This window comes from Pelecanus crispus, chromosome 2 (genome assembly GCF_030463565.1).
Source record: "Pelecanus crispus isolate bPelCri1 chromosome 2, bPelCri1.pri, whole genome shotgun sequence".
NCBI lineage: Eukaryota > Metazoa > Chordata > Aves > Pelecaniformes > Pelecanidae > Pelecanus > Pelecanus crispus.
The window spans coordinates 53092355-53115451 of NC_134644.1; the positions used below are offsets into that span (position 1 = coordinate 53092355).

The 23097-nt window shown below is 40.0% G+C and overlaps 1 protein-coding gene across 1 annotated transcript in view; it reads left to right on the plus strand.

The window, feature by feature from the left end:
• ARPP21 (cAMP regulated phosphoprotein 21) overlaps positions 1 to 23097 on the plus strand; it is a 105646-nt gene that overhangs the window by 29962 nt on the left and 52587 nt on the right. Inside the window, exons 11-15 of the mRNA XM_075728209.1 lie at positions 5522 to 5559; positions 7624 to 7683; positions 10270 to 10502; positions 18010 to 18240; positions 22667 to 22836. Coding sequence (XP_075584324.1) covers positions 5522 to 5559; positions 7624 to 7683; positions 10270 to 10502; positions 18010 to 18240; positions 22667 to 22836 — 732 coding nt within the window. The remainder of the gene's footprint in view (positions 1 to 5521; positions 5560 to 7623; positions 7684 to 10269; positions 10503 to 18009; positions 18241 to 22666; positions 22837 to 23097) is intronic.

The following is a 23097-nucleotide window of genomic DNA, read 5'->3' on the forward strand; positions in this document are numbered from 1 at the left end:
TTGGAGATACGCACATCCAAGTTATTTTTCTTCAGCAGAATACATTGTACAGTTTTAAGGTGTGTGTTGTCTCATTTGTAATAAGTAATTTTGCTTGTTTATAAGTAGCTTGTCACATCTAAACGTTTTTAGCCTGGCTTTTCCCTTCTTGACTGAGACAATTCCAGTAAAAGCAGAGGCCCTTCAGTTTACGTTTTGCTTTGAGCATGTGGGTGTGATGTAAATACCGTCACAGTATAGAGTTACAGAGTTGTTCAAGGGCTGCAAAAGCCTCTTTGCAACCTGTCTCCTGTATGAAAGTTGCTGTTTCTGGCTTATTACCAAGGAGCTTGTACAAACGAAAAATATCTTTGGGTTTTGAAGCAGACTTCAAATGAGGCAAAATGTCGTTTAAAAATACCATCTGGAAAGTTGTTGCCAAAAAAATAATGCAGGTTCTATCACAAGCAGCAGCTAGAAATGCCAGGCTGGGAAACGGAGGTGGCCGGAGTAGTGTGCTGAAACTTGCTCCACAATGTGCTGCTGTTTTTATCTCTAGATACTTGTGTTGTAAAGACAGGCAAGCGGTGAGCATTTTAATTGCTCGCAGCAGGAGGTTTTTGTGGTCCATTGGGTTAGCATCTCCGAGCGGCAAGACCTAAGTAACAGTGTGGTTTGTGGCAGGCATTTTTAAATGGATTGGGAGTGAGCATTTTTAAAGATCGGCAGTTAGATATCTCTCCCTCTCTCTCTTATATCCACTCATTTGCTCTCTCTCTCTGCTATTGCAGGTGTTAGTGAGCATCATGGTGCAGTGAATTTCAGCAAGCTGTACTAATATTATTAAACAGGAATATATGTCTTAGCTGAGCTTTTTTGAGTGGAGCACTCCTCACAGATACGAGGTATTTTTAGGATGATGTCAGTGGTTGTGGTGGTGGATGATGACATTTTTTTCAATTTTAGGAAGGAGAGCAATGGCTTCCTATTACAGCTAGCCACTTACTGCATGTAAGACTTTATAGTTTTAAAGCCCTCTGCAATCATTAATTAATCCAATTCTCCCCAGGTTTCTCAGAGGTAGGTACCTAAGCCTTGTCATCCTGCAAATTATAGATGTAGAAAGAGAGACAGGGAGGGATTAATCATGTGGTATTTTTATTATCTCTAATACTGTTTACACTGCTGTAGTCAAGCCTTTATCAGTGCCTTGCTTATGAACCTTAGCAAACGGATTATAGATACTTCACTTCTAATTAGAGTGTGCATGAAGAGCGCTTGCATGAGAGGTCTCCAAAGGGCAGCCGTGAAGGTCAAGAGTACTGCCATAACTTGCTGCACCTAGCATCCCTCTCTAAACATGTTTGAGGTACCCAGACCTCTTTGGATAACATATCAGCCCAAGAACAAAATACAGGAGGAAAAGGCAATCTGGTCACAGGGGCAAAAAATTCTGTGTGTTTCAAATGTTGTGAAAAATGTCTTAACATGGACCCCACATACCAGCCAACAGGAAGTTTGCTTGCCTTTCCTTTGATTTTGCAGCACTCCAGTGTGCCAGATATCTTCATTTCCAAGTGGGAAGGTTTTAACAAAATAAATGCGTTCATGAATAATGTCATCATTATGATAGTCCTTATGATGATTAGTCTGATATTAGTCAGTTTAAATTATACTTTCTGGCAAGTTTTCCATCTGCTGTGTTGGCTATCATAAATTTTGACAAGGGGAGCTGGAGGTTTTAATGACTCCTGTCATATGTAGAGTCACAGCAAGTGGCAGGGATTGAGAAGCATGTTAATGTGGTATCTTAATAAAAGGATTGGTGAAGAAATTAAGAGTTAATAAATGTGATTGTTCCAGCTCACTAAAATAAGAATTACAAAGTACACCTCAAACTTTTCAGAGTGCTAACAGTAAAACAGCGCTGTATGAGCTCTCTTATGCTTAAAGCTATTTTCAAGGTTATTTTTTAATTGTAAAGCCTACAACCTTCCTTTTTAAAACATGTTTTTATTGGAAACTTAGTTTTACAACAATTTGTGAATTTTACAACCAGATGCACTGGAGCAGAGGACCTGGAGTATCTGGGTCTTGCAAAGAAGTAGTTTCTCATCTGAACAGCTTTAGTTGCTTTTAGCAGGTTGAAAAGTAATTGTCCAAGACAGACAAAGAACAATCTGAAAGAATACAAAAAAGTATATGTTGTTCTTTCTCTGTGTGTCAATTCAAATTGTAGATTTAACTGAGAATCCCAAATGCATGTGTAAATAGTATACTACGTTTGGCTTTTAAGCATGCAGAAAATGGATTCTAAAGAGAAGCAATCAAATTACATAGGGGAAATTTCATTCTTCAGGGTTAATGCAATGTATAACCTCATGAGCCATGAGCCAGAATCACATAAGGACCATCCATTGTTCATAAATATGTTCTCTAGTAATCATTGTGTATTCACTGAAAATTGTAGATTTTTTTTTTTTAATTACTTCCACAAATGCTAGAATTGCCCATGGTACACATGGAACTTATTAAAGGAAATACACATGCTTTTTATTTTTTGTTCTTAATTGTAATGGCTATTTTTGACTAAGGAGTGTATTCTGAAAAACCAGTCCTTTAGATAAAATAAATCATTATTCCTTTACTTAAGAAAACACCAAGGATCTCTATCACTCTCTGATTAAAGAAAGTAATGAAAGAAATATTTAAAAAGGTGGCTTAAGCCTGTTCTGTCCTTCTAGTAGGAAAGATTAGGAAGAAGAGGCTTTAAAATTAATAAAAACAAAACCAAGGCACGCCTCATGTTGACTACCATAAACCCATAGGTACTAAAACTCCTGTACTTCTGTACAGAGCCTTTGTTTGTGGCTGCAGATCAAGCAATAAGCATTAGTTGGAAGCCCGAGATCTATCACATCTTGTTAACTGATGTGAAAATGATTACCTGATGGTAGCCAATGCAGGATATTGCTGCATTTTAATAGTTATCTATGTTGGCTAATGTAATTAAAAACAGGAGCAGCCACCCCCAGTATACCTAGTGCACTGACAGAGCTGATGCACGTTTTCTAGTTGAGACTGTAAAGGTTCTGGGAAATTGGAAGAGTGAAATACTCATTTCATAAATGACGGTTAGTCATACAGGGCACCCTAATGAAAATGTTGCATGCAGAGGTCTCCGAGGAGGCGAATTGGTAGGTAATCTTGCATAACTTTTTTCCTTTTGTAGATTTGTTGTCAGTGTCTTTGATTAAGTATGCAAGAGCCAAGTGTTTTAAGAATGTTTTTGACAACAGCTGTGCTGTGTACTTAAGCTTTCCTGGTGCTTCAAATTGAGCATTATTGATGCTATAGATCAGGAAAGTGAGTCCTGACCTTGTAGTAGCTAAATTGCTATCCAGAGCTGCTTAGCCATCTGATTTTAACAGTAAGAATAGCATAACAAAAGTGTGCCTGTCTTTTCTGCCTCTCAGCCTCGCACCTGTACTGAAGAATAGTTTCCAGGTATTGTGTGGCCCTGTGCCAGCGTCGTCAGCCAGGAAGACAAATGGAGTTATTACAGGCTCTGTCTTTCAGTCTATAATGCAGTTGATAGTGGTTCCCATCAAGACATTGAAAAGGGAGCAGGCCTCTCCACTTGCTTGATAAAATATAAATCCCAGATATTTATTCTGTTTTATGCACCAGTCTCTTTAAAAACTTGAAAAAATACAATTAAGTTACAAAAAAATATTCCAGAGAGGTACTTGCCCCTTTGCTTTTCTAACTTTGTGGGGATACAGACCAGTACTCTGGTCTAAGCAAAGGTTTTTACTATCTTGTTCTGGAAGAGTAGCTATAACACTGCTTTGGAAAGGTGGCTGCAGTGAAGTCAATGCGCAAATGCCTATTGTGAACCTCGAAGTGAAGACGCAGCCCCACAGTTGAGGTTGTACAAGCCCACGGGATGATTTCACTATGCTCATAGGTAGACTATGCTGAAGTCTGCACAGCTGCATTTGTTAGTGAAACCTTGGGAGTAAGGTACATAAAATGAGACAAGAGGCAGTGTTGTAGTCGTACATCAGTGTACGATCCCAGTGGTTTTAGGTGGAACAGTTTGTCTCCTTTTGGCCTGGGGTGAAACCCTAGGTCTGCTATAGCTGGTGGGAATTTGGTCCCTGGCAATGGAGAACTTGCTCCTGATATCCTGAGGCTTTGTGCTAAGGAGAGAAGCACTTGCCACCAATGCAGCCCAAAGCCTTCTGTGTTTAGTTGGAGTGCAGGGTGGGATCTCTCCTGGGAAGCCCACGGAGCTGTCAGATATTCCCTGATGTGGATGCTGGGTGGGCAAATTACAGCTTTAATGAGAAACCGTGTTAACCTTCTCAGGGCTAAATTCTTTCCTTGTGTAAATTGATGGGATGGCACTGGCTGTGGTGTCAAGGGAGAACTTTGCCCACGCATCTGCTGGAGCACTGGGAATGAGGAGGGTGTTGCTTCTGGTGTTGGCCAGTGCTCTTTGAGTAGGTCATTAGCTCACCCTTTTCAAAACAGAAACATCCCAAATCTGTGCATATCCCATACCGTTAAAATTTGACACAGCTAATGACGGCATTGCATTATTCGTTGACCTGAGTCCCATTGTTACAGAAGTAATGGGCATGATCTCTGGTGCCCTCCTCCCTTTGCCTGCCTTTTTGTTTAAATTCAGTGCAGGTACTGACCATCCTTTCTTCTGTACCTCATGGAGATATAATCCAATGACAGCTACGAGGCACTTTGTGTAGTGAACATGAAATAGGAGGGAAATGAAAAAATCAAAGAGGGAGAATTATTCATGGGAAATGGAGCACAGCTTCATTTCTCTGCATAAAAAATTAAGTAATGCTAAAAGAATTATACACTTGCCCATAGGATTTATTTCTTCCGAGCCCTTCACCTTTCTCGGGATCTAAGTCCTCCAGCAGAGAACCTTTTTCCAATAGACTATTATTGTTGTTATTATTATTAAGATGATTATAATAATTTTATATCTCAATGTGGGTATGACTGTTTCCTCTCCAACTGTGAAATGTGAAATCACATAGTATTTCTAAGTACTGCAGTATCTTCTCTCCCTTTGAAGAACTTTGTCAATTCTGCATGCTTTCCTCCTGTTTGTCCTTCTTACCTGCAGCTCTGTGCTATTCTGCAATCTTATTTTGAGGTGGTAGGGCAGACCAGTGGAACCTTATATTATGTAGGAAAAACATTTTTCCCCTTTGAATTGCCAGTATTTTGCACATACCGCCTTCTTCTGATCTCAGGACTGAGAAGTTTCAGTTTGTTTCCAAACTGAGACCCCTCGTTGGCAATGTGTTGTAATGCATGGAATTTATTTTACTGGCCTGACCTTATTCTTGACCTTTTTTCCCTCTTGTCTTCTGTAAATGCAAATGATGCATGAATTGAAATCCCCTTAAGCCTGAACAGGGGAGATAATTCTAAAATCAAGGAAGGAATTGGAACAGCAGAGCATATCTAGAACGTCTGATACAATGCCTTTTTTATTTTTCAGTCAGTTTGCTCCCAGGAAAACCTTTTTGTGGAAAACAGGTAAAAAATAGCTTTTTTTTTTTTTTTTTTGTGTTAAACTTAGCTGTTTCTTTCTCTTATTATTTTGTCTATCTACAGTTCTATAGTTGTTTATCCTAACGCGAAGGCTGTTGAGCAAATTTGTAATCCATATTATCTGCAGTGCTTTTCTGCTTTCAGAGGGGGGGAAAAGAGATTGCCTTGCAGTATTGTATCTGAGCAGATAAGGTGTTACTGCTGCTTTCCCAAGACTTTGCATTTTGGTTTAAAAAGCAGACTGGGGTGCGGGGAGGAACCCACCTAATGTTTCATTTCAGATGCTCAACCTGTCTCTGGAGTGCCTTTAGAATTTAACTTACTGATCCTTAAAAAGCACTCCAGCAGTGGCTGGATGATGGTATTTATGAAACACCACGCTTGTTTCTGTTGTTTAACCTGCTCTCCTGTGGGACTGAGCGGCAGCACTGACTTCACTTGTTGTTTGTGAAGGTTCACAGGTCCCCCAGACCAGACCTGCTCTACTGCTGCATTGTAGTAATGAAATGGTTACTTTGCATTACTGTGTGATAGTTCTTATGGATGTTCTTTTTATCATAATAAATCCGTTTAAAGCAAAGGGAAGGAGAAACTGTGCTTAAATAAGATCTACAAAATATGAAGTGTTAGCTCTGTAGCAGCCATAAATGAGTTTAGCTGTGTTGAAGATCTTGGAAATTGTGCACCTTTATGACAGATAAGGATTTTAACCAAAACACTGAGAATTTCTCTGGTGAGCGTTTGAGCAGTGCTAGCCCAAGTCTATCCTGTGCAGCTTTTAAAACTGTTTATCATCCCCTTGAAGAAGGGGAGATTATCTTTCACAGTGTTTCTGTCCATCTTTACATCTGTCAGATGCATTTATGGGTAAGGTTGTTCCCATAGAAATGGTACAAACCAGCTTTTCTGATGGACAGTCCTGAAAGTGGAATGAGGGAAGTGCCTCAGGAGGTAACGGCCACTGTCACCTAACCACCTTGTATTCTGAGAGCCAAGGATATTTCCTTAGCTGTTTTTTCTGTATCGTGCCTGTGGAGATATGTTTTATCAAAATAAATAAAAAATGTAACAGAGGAACCCGAAAAGTAAAAAGATGATGCTTCCATAAACCTACTTTTCCCTCTCTGGAGAGAATGGGACAATAAATGTGACATAGTTGTTCATGTTCCCAAGTCAGTATGAAAAGTGCTCAGACACTGCGCTGCTGAGGGTAGGGTGGGGACCTTTATGGGATAAACCATGAATTTCATAGCCGGGTCTCCATTGGTTTATGCATTCAATCCCACACCTGCATGCAGAAGAATGTGGCCAGTTCTGGTGTTAGCACTTGGTTCACTTCGCTCAAACCCGTGAGCTGGCTGACCAGCTTTCCCAGTGTGAGGATGCATACCCAAGTGGAGACCGGTAGAAGGCTGGGCTGAAAACTGGGCTTCTGTTACTGCCTGCACTGTTGTTGTCAGGAGGGAGATTTCAGTTGTGTTACTCAGAACACTGCTTTTTCTTTCTGCATGCCTTACAGCCTTTGACCAGGTGAAGCACTTAAGCTCGTACTTAGCTCCGTGCACATGAGCAACCTTGTTGATTTGCTGTGTTGAAAGTTAGGTATGTGTTTAAGTGCTTTGCCCTTCTTTTTCATCAGAGAACCTGAGCATTTCTCTGAGCTGCAGAGATTTCCAAGCGACTTAGCAAGTGCTTAAAATTATATATGCAGTATTTTGCTGGCTTGCATTTTTTTATGTTCTTAAGAGGTGATATTTTTATGAATTTTCTTTTGAATGTACATGTATGGTTCCTTGGCTTCTGAGAATTACCTTGCTTGGTAACAGGAAATGTTAAATGGCCTTCAGCCTCCCTGGCTGACATTTCTCGTGTTCAGTTGACTGCACAGTTATGGCGGGGGAGAGGGGAGGGCAATTTTAGTCTTGTTTTTTTTGAAATATGAGTCTAGTGCAAGTTGGAAGGTGTTGCTAGAAATTAAATATAGCTTTACAGATAAGATAAACTTGAATTACCATGTCTGTTACCATAATCTTTCTTTTCATTTTGCAGTAGGCTGCTGGAAGACAGTAGTATATGCAATGATACCCATAAGAAAAGACAGCTTTTTAGGTTTGTATGACTTTATTTAATATTCATTTCCCAGTAACTCTCACTCGTGATTCTATCCATGTCCTCGCCGAGGGAGACCTTGACGGGTGTGGGTATGTCATTTTTCTTGTTGGAAAGGAGCATGGAGAACAAAGTTCTTAACCTGCTCATCCCACGCTCTCTGAATGGGGAGGTCACAATGGGACCCTTTCCTTTGGTTTTGTGGATCGTTGGCTCAGGAACCATATCACATTTTCAGCTGCCCGGCTGTTCGGACTGCCACAATTTGGGGGTGACTGTGACTGGAAGTTCATTATGCTCTAGTATAGATGACAGGCACATTTCACAGACTAGTGCCCAGACTGACCTTTTTTCCTTTCATTGGTTTATTAAAAGGTGAAGTAAAAGTATGATGAGGTGAAACTGATTGAAGTTCCCTTATCTAAGGCAGCGATGTTTTGAAACTTTTTCTCTGTGACCTTTGTCTTCCAAACTCCAATTCATTCTGCCCAGAGAACATTCAGATGTATCCGATACCCCAAATAGCGTCCCAAGCCACAGGGAATCAGTAGGAGTCAGTCCATATTTTCATGGAGAGTTGACACACTGGATCAGTGGAGGACCCAAACTGGTGGTGACAGCATTCTTCTGAGAGGCTTAGAAAGGCTCTCTTCTCTCACTGTGAGCTCCCACAGGTTCAGTTCAAATCAACCGGAGTTGAGCATGCCAAGCTGCTTTTAAAGTCAATCAGCTGCCGCAAGTCTTAAGCAGAGTGGGCAGAAGTAATGGATGCTTTCAGAAGCACGTCCTTCATCCAGTAAGGGACGTGGATAGCTAGGCAGAAGTAGGGTGATCACTAGATGTCTGTATGCATTTGGGTTTGCATATGTAGCAGTGATAGTTTGTGTCACTTCAAACCTGTATCATCTAGATTACATAATTTTTCATTATGAGGAGAAAAGGATGTGGGATTATTTGACGTGCGGTTGCTGACTGTGCTTGTCAGCGCAGCAGCCGTGGAGGAGATGGTGAGACAGATAAGGAGCAGTGCTGGAGCACCTGGAGCTGCATCCCATGGCCACTGGCAGAAGAACTTTCCGTCATGCTTTGGGCTAGCCTTGATGATCTGAGAGTCTTGGATTGGGCGTGCAGGAGAAAGGAGGCATCTCACACACAGAGACTCTTAATAACTAATATTTGTTTGAGTTTGGGCAACAAAAAGGAATTTTGTGTAACCCAAAACCACAGATTACTGGGATACAAAAGCATTCTGTTTCTCTCTCTCTTTTCCACTAGAATGTAAATGTAAGAGAATTGTTAATTTCTAAGCACAAGAATGCAAAAGAATTTGTGAATAATATACTTTGTTTCTCTCTTTCCAATTAATACATAAGGACAATTTCTTTTAAAAATCTTTTTCCTTTTTTTATGTTGTTGCTTCTGTGCTGTTTCTCTTCATGCTTTCCCAGTGACTGGGTCTAGCAAAGGTCAACAGGTTAATACTGCTGATCACATCTGTGAGAGGCTCTGATCACAGGCAAGGAACGCACCAGCCTGATCCCGTCTTTGACACGCTGCTCCTTCACGTCCCGAGTGGCACAGCTCGGCAGGTTCTCCAAATAAAAAGCAGGACCCACGTTCGCAAGGAGAAAGGGGATGAAAAAAAAAATAGATAACAGTCCCATCCTTTTGATTTGTAGAGAGTGCTTTGAGCCTGCAAGTTGTTATACTGTAAAATAAGACAGAGGGGTGGCAAACGTCTTCTAAAAGCCTTCCGAAAGCCAGTGTTATTAGCATCGCTTGGGATAACGGTCGTGGTGCACTAAGCATGCTAGTTTTGTCACTTCAGCAGCACATTGCAAGCTGTTCACCGTAAATAAGCCAGATAATCCTCCAAATTCTGCTCACAGTTTACTGTTGTCACTCAGAATACACTGGGTGCTCTGCAGCTGTCCAAGGACAGGCAGTATCTGCCCAGAGATGTGTGCAATTAGTGTATGCAGAGGGAAAAAAAACGTACAAACCCCAACTGCTAGGTCTCTAAGTGGAGCGTTAGCATTGAAGAGTTTGGGAGGATACGTGTTTAGGGGAAGGCTTTGGGTGACGCTGCAGAGCTGATGAAGAGGCAGATGAGTAGGGACCAGGTGCAATAGAAACAAGGAGGATGGATATGAAGACAAAGGTAGGAAGGTGAAGTTAGTGAGAAAAACCTTGCAGGTGATGGACAGCAAAGGGAGAAGTAGCGAGGGGTTTGCTGAGGGAAGAGACCGGTCAACAGGCAACAGAAATGCTACGTCAGTGCTGCGTAATATTGCTGCGTCAGCCCCGTCCGGTGAAGTGCTCTTAGGATATATGCGAACCACAGCAGTGGTAAGTGCTGTGCATGTAAAAGGGTGTAGCAGTGTTTACTTGCTGAAGGCAGATGAGTATTGGGGTCAAATCCCCCGTTTCAGGCATGCTTCTGTAAATGTGGAGCATTTCCTTATTTCCTTTTTTTTTTTTTTTTTTTTTTTTTCTTAATTAGGCTTGCTGCAAGGTACCCAAAGATAGACTCTGCCCTGACATGGTTTTGTTTGTGTATAAATCTTTGTTTCCTGATGTCCGTAGGGGTAACAGAGACAGCACGGGGAAGGCATCTGGCAGTCGGCAGAGCAGTACGGAGAACGAATTGAAGTGGACAGACCACCAGAGGCCATGGAGCAGCACAGACTCAGACAGCTCAAATCGAAATTTGAAGCCAGCCATAACAAAGACAGCGAGTTTTGGTGGGATAACCGTCCTGACAAGAGGAGATAGCTCGTCAAGTAACAGAAGTACCGGCAAACTGTCTAAAACAGGTAGCTAGTACTGTATTGGGTTCACAGTACTTCTTGTTGTGTGGTGATAAATGGCTGTACTGGTGCTTGCCTGAGTATGGTATATCACAGAATGGTTTGGGTTGAAGGGACCTTCAGAGATCATCTAGTCCAACCCCCATGGTTGGACTTTATAGTGAATTACAGGAACAGTTGTATTTCCTGTGCATAGCAGATGTGTATGTCCATCTACGTATGCTAGTATCTGAATACCTGGTATTGAGATTTTAGGAATCAAGAAGAAAACCTGGTGCCTGAGGTTTGCAAATCGTAGGTGAGATAGGCTATTCCTGGAGTACGGTTTGCGCACATCCTATTTGAACACTGCACTTGTAGCCTGAAAAGGTGGTAGTCCTTTCAGACAAAGCAAAGATTTTACCTTTTTATTCATCTTGCTCTCCTTGAATCATGAAGAATTAAATGTCGTGTATCTGATGAGAAATCCAAGAACATTTTGTTGTCATTGCTAAAATGCAGACCATCTGTATCTTGGAGTACAGCATCTCCCTTGCTGCTGGCAGGTGAGGCAGTGTGCTGTGGTGGAAGCAGTCAGAAGCACTGGATTCACAGAGGCCCCACAGTCTCTGCATTTTCTTGTTTAGTTCCCATTAAATGAAAGCATCATTTAAGGGGACTATGAACGTGGTGGGAAATCTGCATTTATTTGCCTTAACTTCACAGGTACATTAACATATGAGTGAGTCACTGGGTCTGGATCTAAGTAATTTCAAGCCATGCCATTAAGCTATTCCCTTATATTTTTGTGTAAAAGTGCATAATAAATAATGAGCCCATGAGATGATTCCATCAGTTTGGTTCATTTGATAAATATAGTACAAGATAAGTGGTAATCAATACTTAGCACTTAGTGCTTTTTTCAGCTTGAGAGTGTTATGGATGGTACTTAATTTAAACCCAGTTTATCAAACGTGGGTTGGTCAGATTTCACTCTTATTCCCAAAATTGTAAGGTAGCCTCTACCGTGATTCAGGATGCTGGGGAATGGGGTTTTCAGAGTAAATTGAGAAAATTTTTGACTTTGTAACTACATTCTGGACCAGCGGATCTTGAATACAGTTAAAAAAAATTTGTTATATTTCACAGCTGGAAAGGAACCTGGCTGGTTGGAAAGCCACTCTTTCAAACCGTGCTGGTCATAAAAGCTGGGAGCTTTTTGGAATATTCCTGCTTTTTTTTTTTTCTTAATGCTTCTAATTTATATTTCTTTTGAGACCCTAGACAAATATTGGGTTTATTATCTTAAGATTCATAAAATCATAGAATATCTCAAGTTGGAAGGGAACCATAAGGGTCCCTTCCTAAGGTAAGATTCTCCTTCAGTGTTATTCCATCCTTGCATATGTAAAATTCTATGGAATTAAGACATGAATTTGACTTTGAAAGTTAGTACAGTGTAGTTCTTTACCTCTGGCTTGTTCCTGAGCATGAGCATATGCAACATAGTAAAACCAGTGTGTATGTAGTTTTGAAACTACGCTCCTGTATTTTTTATTTGTATAAAGGCTGAACAGGCTATACAGTGGGGCCTGAAGTATGCAGTAGACCATGTTTTTACCTCCAGATTTCTTTGCCTCCTGCGAATCTTTCCATTGCATCAGAATTCAATTTGATATGCATGAATTAGGAAGGAGGCACAGGTTCCTGGTATACTTTTTTCATATCATTCACCTTCAGTAGAGGGCAGGTAAATGTATTTCTCTGCAGCATTGTATTGCAGAGGTGCAGAACATTTAAAATTATGTCAGGTAAGTCCATTTTGGAGGGTTGAGACATCTAATTGCAAAAGAGTAATACTTTTAAGTAGCCATTTTAGTGTTAAAATCAAGAATATTAAAGGGTGCACTTAGAAAATACATTAAAGGAGAGATCTCTGAAGCATGCCAATACTTGTAAATGCATCTGCACTCCATATGCACCAAACCCAAAATTGCTTTCAAATGAAAGCTCTTACAATACATTTTTAAAACATCACTGGTATTAAAATTCCATGTTCTTTGCAGAGCAATTACATATTGTAAGTGCTTTGACTTTTTTTTTCAGCAAAGTATTTAAATTTGAAAGCTAGGTGAGCACAGAAGAATAAACAAGAAACAAAATACAAGGAAGAGGTGGGGAAAAAGAGCAAGGCTGGATGTCAAAACAAACTTACACCTTCAAAGCCAGGACACAAAGTCAAACTGTCAGTCAGCCTGAAGAAAGTCAGAGGAAATAATATCTGAATCGCTATTTCTATCCTTCTCTCTGAAATGTTATTGAATGGCATTAAAGCAGAAAAGAATGACTGTTCAAGAAATAATGGGGAAATGTACCTTGATAAAGTGTTCTCACTTCACCAAAAAATGCTGAGTGCATTCATACAGCTGTCAGAGCCCCCACGTGCTATTTGCATATGTTTTCTAGGGTACACTAGCTACGAAGCGACACTTCATTGTGCATGTTTGTTGCATTAGATTTTCATCACTGTACTCCAGTCATGGGCAGCTCTGGGTGTTCCATAGCTCAGTACACATTTGAAGCCTGATCATGTTTTTATTTTGGGGGATTTTGTTTATTTTCTGTTGTCTTTGCTACAGCGACTGAAATGGGATTGCAGAGGTGTAGCTACAAACATTAGGCATGCTGCCCTGGTAGCGTGGCGGAACCTGGTAGGCACCAATTCTGTCCTGGTTCTCCTCTGCAGAAAGTACTAGTCTGTTCTCTGAAGTGTTTTATGATTCACAGGAATAAATTTAAAACATTTTTGGTTTGCATATAGTATGTATGAAATCAGTCTTCAGTCATTAGTTGGTCAAAATGTTCTTCATCGGCTAAACGATGGAAAATGTTTGTGACCATTTTAAATGTGAAAATTATTCTACATATGTGACGGTCATCCAGAAGCACTGTCAAACATGCTTCTTGAGCATGGGAATATTAAAACTTTCAGGATTTTCACAGATGGCTCACAGCTGCCTTTGAGAGTATATATAGTGATGCAATATTACCATTGTAGCCTTTCTGGATCATTTTTAATATTGCCACCAAAATTAAATGCTCTGCCCTTAACCTTAACTTCTGATAAATCAGTAATTAATGGTACAGAGCAGATAAACAGGAACTAAAGCACAGAAAGATGTTAGCCTCCCCTTAGGCAAAGACAGGTCATAGAACGTGCTGTTCTCCGCAGTAGAGTCCAGTAGCGTCAATTAGTCTTATACTTTAATTGCATTCAGCTGCATGGGAATTAGAGCTTAGCAAAGGAATTATGTTACTCCATTTTTGCAAACTTCACAAAAGGGGCTGTTTGAAACCCATTATATGGTTATCTTACTGGTTCTAATGATTATTTTCATGCACCTGTTGATTGTTTACAAAGCCCTGTTCCACTGAAAAGCACAGATTTATATTGCAAATAAAATTCTCTGAATTTTATTCTGAAGCTTAGTAGAAGTATAGAGAGATATTAAGTTATAATTCAGTATTGAGCGGGGAGTTAGTAATTTAACAAATTGCAATCAGATTGCATTCCTACAACTTGGGACATCATCCAAAACCTTGGTTAGTTTGAATTTCTGGTAATACAGTGGACTTCGCAGGACTAACTAATCATGTATAGTTTTAAGTGAAATAGTTGTCCCTGTAGGCATCAAAGATATACCTGTTCAGTCTCTAACCACACCCATGAAGAGAAAATCTCACTCACAAACTCCCATATTATCTTCAGTGACACCTTATAACAGGTTTTAATACACATTATTAGGAGGGAAGATATGTTTCACAGAAATGTCCTTGGTGTGTGTATCTACATAGCTATTTAAATAATTGTTGGAAGACTTAGAAGATGTAACTATTGCATCTTTAGCTTCTCTTAATGCATTTTCCATTCAGTGGAATGCACATCTGTTGGAGTGTATTTCTTCCCCTCCCCCATTTACAAAAAGCTGGCTGCACTGGGGTATCAGCTGTGTTGATACAGATCTGTAGGGATCGTTAACTTCCTTGGCAGAACTCCAAGTAATCGGAGCCACAATCTAATCTCTCCTGTTAGGTGTTCATTGCTACTCCTGTTGGGCAAAGATGATTATACTGCAGGCATTTCAATACATTAACCTCTTCTTTTTTTTTTTTTTTGTGATAAAGTATCCTGTAAATCATAATTTTGTCTCTGAGTTTTGGAACTGGATTTTTGCTTCGTTTCCTTAATCAGGCATTAGTCTGATGGATCTTGTGAGGCCAAGAGAAACTGTAGGAATGTTGATGTATGGGCAATAAATCATGAGCCAACTGCTTCCAGTCATACGCTTCCTGCCAACCAACTGTGCTGAAACATCAATCTTATTTTTAGAAGTGCAACTTTCAGAGGAATAATCGTGTTCACGTGAGCACATACCATTATTGTTAAAAAAAACCCCTTAAATACATTGTAATATACAGAAATGCAAATGACTTACAAAAGGAGCAAATAAGTATTCCTAAGTCAAGAAACTTTATCCAAGACAAAAATACTTCCAGAGGTGATCAGCACTGTGCTGCTCCTAAAAAATTGACCGTCTGGAGCAAGTAGTGGGTAGATATTGAGAGTCCAGTTGATAAGAAAGAAAAAATTTACCTTGGACTTGGAAGGTAGGATGAACAGAGGTGTTCAAAGTCATCAGATACTGAATGCTGACCCAAAGAAAATAGAGCAAGATGTGTTGCATCACGCACTAGCACTCAGGATATTGGAAAATTAATGGTACCTCTATGCTCTCCCTCTGCAACCCCCCCCCCCCAAGCTATTAAGACTTTGTGGTGATTTTTCTGTCTCTCTTTCTTTACCACTCTTTGAACTGATGTATCTCTCAGAATACTTAAAAAATATATTAATGGAAAGTGATGAGAAAATGAAGGTTATTATTATGTCAACTGTGAAGCAGCAAGAAAATTATAGAAGAATCTAGAAGAAGTAGCCATCATTACATACTGAAAAAAAGAAGTTGGATTGTGTAATGGGGGCAAAAATCTCATTTAGTCAAAGTTCCTTTCAGAAGTCTTTAGCAAGACATCTCTTAATGTGAATCTGAATAAAGTCAGATAGTTCATTTTTTTCATTTGCTACAGTACTGAATTCATTATGTGGTGATTTCTTATTCCAAATTTAGACACCGTGAAAACAGCTAATCAGAGCTACAAAGACAAGATTAATTGCTGTTAATTTCCAAACATTAGTGTTGGAATTTACTTGGCTTAATATGTCTAGACTTAAAATGATAGGAAATAACTTGTAGTGATGGCAAAAAATTAAAATAGATCATTTTTATACAGGATAAATGGGGGCAAAATTGGTTAAGTAATAATGTCTGGGATTTTTTTTTTTTAAATATTCAGAAAATTCCTGAAATGGTTTTGTGTCTTATTTGTGTTCTTCCAAAATCACCAACTTGATCTACTGACATATGAGAGCAGACTTCTGATCTTTTAAGGCAGACATTTCAAAGCTATCATCTTGGCCAACGTGCGGTGGTAGCTCCAGAGACTGTTCCACTGCTTCTGTCTGCCATTTGATGAGTACATCTGAACTCATTGCAGTCCTTTGGCTTTTAACATTCAGAAGCTGGTAAAGATCAGTCCATGATTCTGCCATTTCCCCTAGCTGAAAGGGGGAAAAGGAAAAAAAAAAAACCACCAAAAAAATTGAATGGCAGAGCTGCAGTTTTCTTTTACATTAATGGTGTTTCTTCAGAGTAGCACAAAATGAGGAGAGAGAAGTCTGAACTCAGGCTTGATACTATTTACATGCTTAGAAATAATGGGAGGTTTATGAAATCTCATCACCACTCCTGCACCTCCAGGTAGCTTTCTAAGCCATTGAATTCAATAGGTGATGGAAAAGAGGAGAAAGTAAAGCAAGAACTCAAAGAAGCAACATGAAGTGCATGTAGAAGGGCTAGGGGAAATGCAGGAACCTGGTAACTGCTGTGGAAGGAAAATTAAACTCCTGCAGTTGTGTTTACATTTGTGAGGAAGATGCCAAATACTGCTTGCAGCTTTATGAGGATGACCTCCAGGAGTATCTCTGCCATTTGTAAAAACACTGAAATCTGAAATGATTCAATAAATAAAACTATCCCTGCAAGAATAGTCATTCTAAATTTCCAACTTCAGTCTATAAAGAGGGAAAAAATATAGCAACTAATACAACTTTGAAGTGTATATATAGTAATTAAAAATTTCTTCTGAAATCTCTATTACTTTCTTGATTAGGTACTGGATAAGCAGGTTTAGGGTCCTACTGATGGCAAATAGTGCACAGCTCATAAAGAGGACTATCTCTGTAGTGGCTGCCGTATGAATACAAAGTTAGAATAAGATAGATAAAAATGTGTTTTACACAGCAATTGGCAATAATCTGTGGAAACACCCTCTAATAAGTAACAGAATGCTGGTATGATTTCTTTAGAGGAAACCTGTTTTGCTCTAATTATGAGGAAATAAAGGACTTCCAATATGGATTTGAGAATGAATCCAAGGCTCTAAGCAGTCTACTGCTGGGTCCTCCTGTAGTATCCTAAATATGAAGGGATGTAATTTGCCCTCTAAGAAAGAAGTTTTCTAAAATATAAGTCCGAGTTCTGTCTTTTCTTCTAATCTGTACCTGCAGGAAGGCACAAAGGACGTTAGTAATTAATGTAAGATGCATAGATAGTGCACAGAAGTAAAATAAAAGAAGTTGCAATTAAAATATACTTTACTTCTGGGAGGAAGGATCCATACAGACTTTTGTTTTCATACCTCCCTTGTATTTCCCTTAATATCCTGCTTTAAGGAAGCCATTCCTCTGAGCCTCATACTCTCGGAGATTCTTGTTATTTTATGTGAAGCAAATTGAAATCTAATCAAGTAAAATCTCTGAAGTTTGGAAATTATATTGGGGTTTTAAAATAATGTGTCTCCCCGTCCTTCCAGGCATAAATGTGTTTTAGCACATTTGATTTATCTTGATTGATCAATGTTAATAAGCTAGGTGCTGAAAAATCAAAGTGGCAAAAGTCTTAGGTAGCTTTAAGTTAATAACATATGGTAAAGCTACATTGTTACTTGACTGACAACTCAGTTGCTGGTTTGGGTTTTTTTTATTACAGAAAATGTTTGGTGGTTTTTTGTGTTGGTTTTTTTTTTTCCCTTCCTTTTTCATTTAAAAACCCTATGTTTAGACTTTATGAACAAATACTTTGGCATTATAAATACATGCTGAACATTTTGTGTTCTGTTTGATAAAGCTGTTTACTGGCTAGGGGGAAGCAGGTGTTGTGGGAGGAAAGTGTATCTTTTGAATTGTGGAAATACCACCAGATACTGAGCTCAGCAGGGAGTGGAAACCCCACTCCTACTAGCTGGGCATGGAGTAGTGTTTGCCTTTGCAGTCTGTGAAGGCTGTCCTCATGTACGTGCCATGTCTGATGGGGACCGGGGTCCTTTGTAACCCTCCCGCTGTCTTGTGTCTCTCCGTTAGGCTCAGAGTCTTCCAGCAGCGCTGGCTCCTCAGGATCCCTGTCACGAATACATCAGCCTCTCCAAAGTGCATCTCTTGTCCCTGGGGTGACGGCCAGCTCTTCAGGCAACGTGTCCTACCCTGAGAACGGGATGAGTGGCCAGGTGGCCCCCAGCAACACCAGCTATATCATTCTTCCACTTGAAGCTGCAGGGATACCGCCGGGCAGTATCCTTCTCAACCCGCACACAGGTCAGTATGATGCTCTCCTGCCTGGTGTTGCCCTTCAGTGTTTCCAATGTCATCTGGGGAATTGGCAAATTTCATGTTTCTAGAGATATTTTCCTTGAGGCACTTTATGAGGAAGCAAGCAGCAAATACACATAGAAATGACATTCGGCAGGTTGCTTTTTTCAAATCTGCAAGCAAAGCTGGATTGGCTTTCTGAGGCTGTTGTGGGAAGTGATGCAAAACACACTCGTGCAGTCCCAGACAGGATATTCATTTTGTAAAGTCCTGGCACTCCCTGCCTGTGAATCCTCTGAGATCCCATTAGCTTCAGTAAGGACAGATGCTCTCCCATATCGAGCGTGCTGATTTATGGTGCAACTGAAATATGATGCTTAAAGTTTTAGAGATTGTGCTTAACAGCAGAGGAGTTTTAAAAGGCTTAGAGGCTGCATGTGAATTAGCACTTCAGAGTTAATTTCCTTATGTGATTAGCAATTGTACTTAAATAGGAAGTTTTGTGATAAGAGAAAGTCATAATCTCTTCAATTCTGCATCATGGCCCTGGTAGTTAACAGCACTGCAGTGCTCAAATGAGGCATTTGTAGTCACCCAAGCACTGTGGATGCTTCAGAAACCACTCAGCTTGAACTTGAGTGTTTGCTGAAAGTTTACGGCAATTTGTTACCTCCTTGGTCCAGATGAAGTCCAGATAATGTTACACTATTACTCCCCACAGTATTGTACTGATGGCATTACAAAGGTTCAGGGAGGTTGAGGCTGTGGTGCTTCTTCCGTGATTTGGACTATTTCAGTGACCGTGACTAGCTGTGTTGTCAACCTTAGCTGAGTTATGCTGGGTTTAAAATAACAAAACCTACAGTGCAATGTATTTTCCATTATACTGGGAGTTGAAAGTTGAACTCCAAAATATTTTTTCCAAGGTCCTTAGTAGAGCATTCAGGAGCTTTTTAGTCAGGGATTTTTATTTATAACCGGTATTTTATGTGTATTATACCCACGTTCCAATATTTTGGTGCAAATGCATAAAGCTTATTTGTGAGTTCACTGCTAAAAATACTTCTTTAGTTAGAATGCAGTCAAGAAAAACTGCAAGTTGCAGTGCTTAAGAAAATTACAGACTTGACAATCTATTAAACCAAACTTTCCTCAGACATTTAGATATAGTAGTATCTGGGGCTGATCAATATATATCAGCATATATAAAATCAGGGAGGAGTTCTTGTTTGTTTAGATTCAAAGCTGATAAGCTCTTTCCAGAGAGATGACTTTAAAAAGTACACGTTTGTGCAAGTTACTAAAGCCTTTGCTATTTATGTGTACTTTTTTTCCCAAGCTATTACATTATTGACATGAGACCCTGATACTGGCAGCATAAATGGGGATTTTAGTCATTTCTTAAAATGACTCAGGAGAGAGGACAGAATGGCAGGTAGGCATAAGACAAAACCCATCATTATTAATTTACTCGTTGTTCTGGTTGACAGTTCTGTCTGTAACACTGGAATTTCCTGGTCAATACAGAAGATGGCATTTTGCGTGCCATGTGGTTCACACCCGTACAAAACTCCGCAGGCCTAGGCAGAAGCCCATCCAAAATTCAGGTGATAGTACTGAGAGAAACAAATGAAAGGAACCGCTGCTACTTTGAGCCCACTAGCAGCTGAGGGGTTGTGCTCGTTCCTGGCCACAGCAAGGACAGAGGCTGCAGCTCACCACACTTGCAAGCCAGAAGAGCTGTTTAAGAGGAACATCTACATCTGTTTTGTCAATTTAGCAATTTGCAGCAGCTAGCTCATATTTTTCCCTGCTACCTAGGGAGTCTTTGTCTGCCATAGGTACAATGCCTTTCAATACTGTTGCTAGACCAGAGTACCTGCTCTTCCCTCCTAGCGTGCCTCATTGTCTGCAGAGGCATAGTCAAGAGCTCCGTGTGTGTTAGTATGTTTAATATTCGGGGAGCAAGTGTTTTTGTGTACATATAATTTAGCGTTTCTTTCAAACCACATTATGTTTCTGGAGCTCTGTTGTAAATACATACATAATAAAGAAAATGGAAGGAGTAGATTCTTCTAAAGACTGAAATCCTTGTCTTGGGCGTATAGCTTCATGCTGCTACCTGTGCTGGAAGTCAGGCTATACTGTAGAATCTAATGTGTTTTTAACATGCAGCAAAATACATGCTGCAAATTTGCCACTCTTTGGGCTCGGAATCTTTGCATCTTATTAGGGTAATATTACAAAAGAAGCTCCGTAGGGAGGAGACTTAGATTGCTGGATGCTGTGATCGGCCGTCAAAGTGATGGATGGTGTCAGAAACATAGATGAAGAGAAGGCAGTTTAAAGAAAAGGAAAAAGGAGCTTTGTTTCCTGTAATGAATAGATTCTCTTTCCCTGTGCAACACCATTCTTTAGCTCGCTCTTCTCCTCTTGCAGAGTGGCTACTTCCAATCTTTTTCTCTCTTTTGATCATAACACTGTGTCCTTTAAAGAACTTTGCTTCCTTTCACACTACATAGTCACTGGCTGTGCAAGCTTCTGGTGACATCCACAGATGCTGTCAGTACCTCCCTGTTCTGATTATACCTCTCAGCTCCTCCTCAGGTGTTGGCATTGCACACTTTCTTTTCCGTATCTGCAGTTTCCTTTGTTTCTTCTTCCCCAGGTAGAGAAGCTTCTTGCTTGCTTTGGGAAAGGACCATTTATGTGGCTATGCTGTTCTACTCTGTTTCACCCCCTTCACTAGTCTGGTTTACCCGGTAAACGATTCCTCTTGACAAGTTCTCTGACTTAACCCCTTTGACAATTTAAGAGCATTTATGTTTCATTCTTACTCCTTTAAATGACATTGCAATTTTTGCCCTTCTATCAGGGCTATAGTTCATAACTTACAAATGTCTTCCCTGTTACCATCTGATTGCTCCTTTTCATTTCTTATTTCAAGATTTCTTCCTGAAAGGTCTTTTTTTCCATCTTTAAAAGCATTGCTGGACCTTTTCTCTTTCAGTTCTGTCATCCTTTGCTAAGCCACGGAAAATGCTCCTTACGGCTTCCCTTAAGCGTCTGGCACAGGCTTTGGGAGCCTGTTATCCCACTCACCCACTCTGATTTCCCCAGTCTCCCAACATACTTCTGGAGCCTGAGACTCCCAAATCTAGGGAGTCCATGCCATTGTCACCCAGTGTGTTCACAGCAAGAAGCAGGAAATCAGCTAGTGCACAGAACTGCCCCGTCCTTCTCTTCCACTTGCTCTAATCACAACCTTTCTCACTGTGAGTGTGAGACATGCCCAGTATAATATGGCGACATTATGCAGAAAGTCTTCATGCTTTAGAGAGAGAAGGCAAGGTTTCTTTATCTGGTCCTCCTCATACATTTCTGACCATGATTAATAAGAGGGTGGAACTAAAAGGCTGAGGAGTAAATAGAACAGATGTGGTATACAGATCAGAAGTTCATTATTTCACTATTGCTCTCAGTCACCAAATGCCTCCAGATCTCCCTTTTTATCTCAGATATTCATACTTTAGTTACCTGCTTTAAATGTTATCACTTCATTGCTAAAATTCCTCTTTTCTCATGGAAACATCTGTAATTCCTTTGATTTATGAATTTGTGATGGAAGTGAGAAGAGAACTGAGGTCATGGAAAACATTTTCCCTACAGAGAAATACCATTTCTTTTTTGTTTGTAAGACAATGACATAGGTAGAATTTTTTCTTTTTCTTTTTTTTTTTTTTTTTTTGTAAACAGACATTGCTTTTGCAAGGTTACTTCCCCCAGCTAAAATAACTGAAACAAAAAGAGTTCAGCAACTTAGTAGAATTTTGGACAGAATTTGTCCTGTATATAAGAGATTTTCAAAGACATCTTAAGTGTTTCTTCCTTGATAACTTCCAGTGCTGCCTCCTCTAATTACATATGGCACAGCTCTCAAAAGTACAGCACTGTGTTATTAGAATGTGTAAATAAATTAGTAACAAGGGTGGGTTTGGTTTTTTTTCCTTTTCATACAAACTACAGTGTCAGGAGTAGTTTTGTACATTTGACTGCTATTGCGTGGCAATAAAATGTAGATGAATATTCTCTATCTCATGTTTGCTTCAGAGTTCAATTTTCATATTAGAATTAATTGATTCATCATTGAATGACTTCAAGTAACCATAGCACCTGAATCGTCTTATAGCCATGGTAACCTTCCACCCATTCCTTGGAAAGTCATACTACCAAAACAATTATCTGCTGTCTGTGTTGCCTGCAAAAAAAAAAAAAAAAGCTGATGCTGTAATGAGGCATTGAGAGTGACGAGCACTTTACTGTTGTAGCAGGTCAGCTAAAGAATGATCAGTTAAAGCAAGGCTGTATGATTTCGTACAGAAAACAGTATGTTCTTAAAAGAGTTCAGCAAAGGCAGGGTGTTTTGTTTCAGGTCAACCATTTGTAAATCCTGATGGGACACCGGCAATATACAATCCTCCCAGTGGCCAGCAGACGATGAGGAGCCAGATGGTGGGACAGTCTCAGCAGCAGCCTTCATCCCAGCAGCCTCAGCAGGTTCAACAGCCACAGCAGCAAATGGCAAGTCACCTTGTCACACAGGTAGGTGTGGTGGCCATTGGAAAAAGAGAAGGAGATCTTAGGGACACAAAGGATGACCTAAAGGGTAGGAGGGAAGGATGCAGCTAGAGAAAATATCAGGATGTTCATAGAATCATAGAATTGTTTAGGTTGGAAAAGACCTTTAAGATCATCTAGTCCAACCATTAACCTAACATTACCAAGTCCACCACTAAAACAGTTAAGGGTAGAGTAGTAATTTCATGTTTCCTGGCTTGGTGGCTGGATTATTTTTAATGAAAG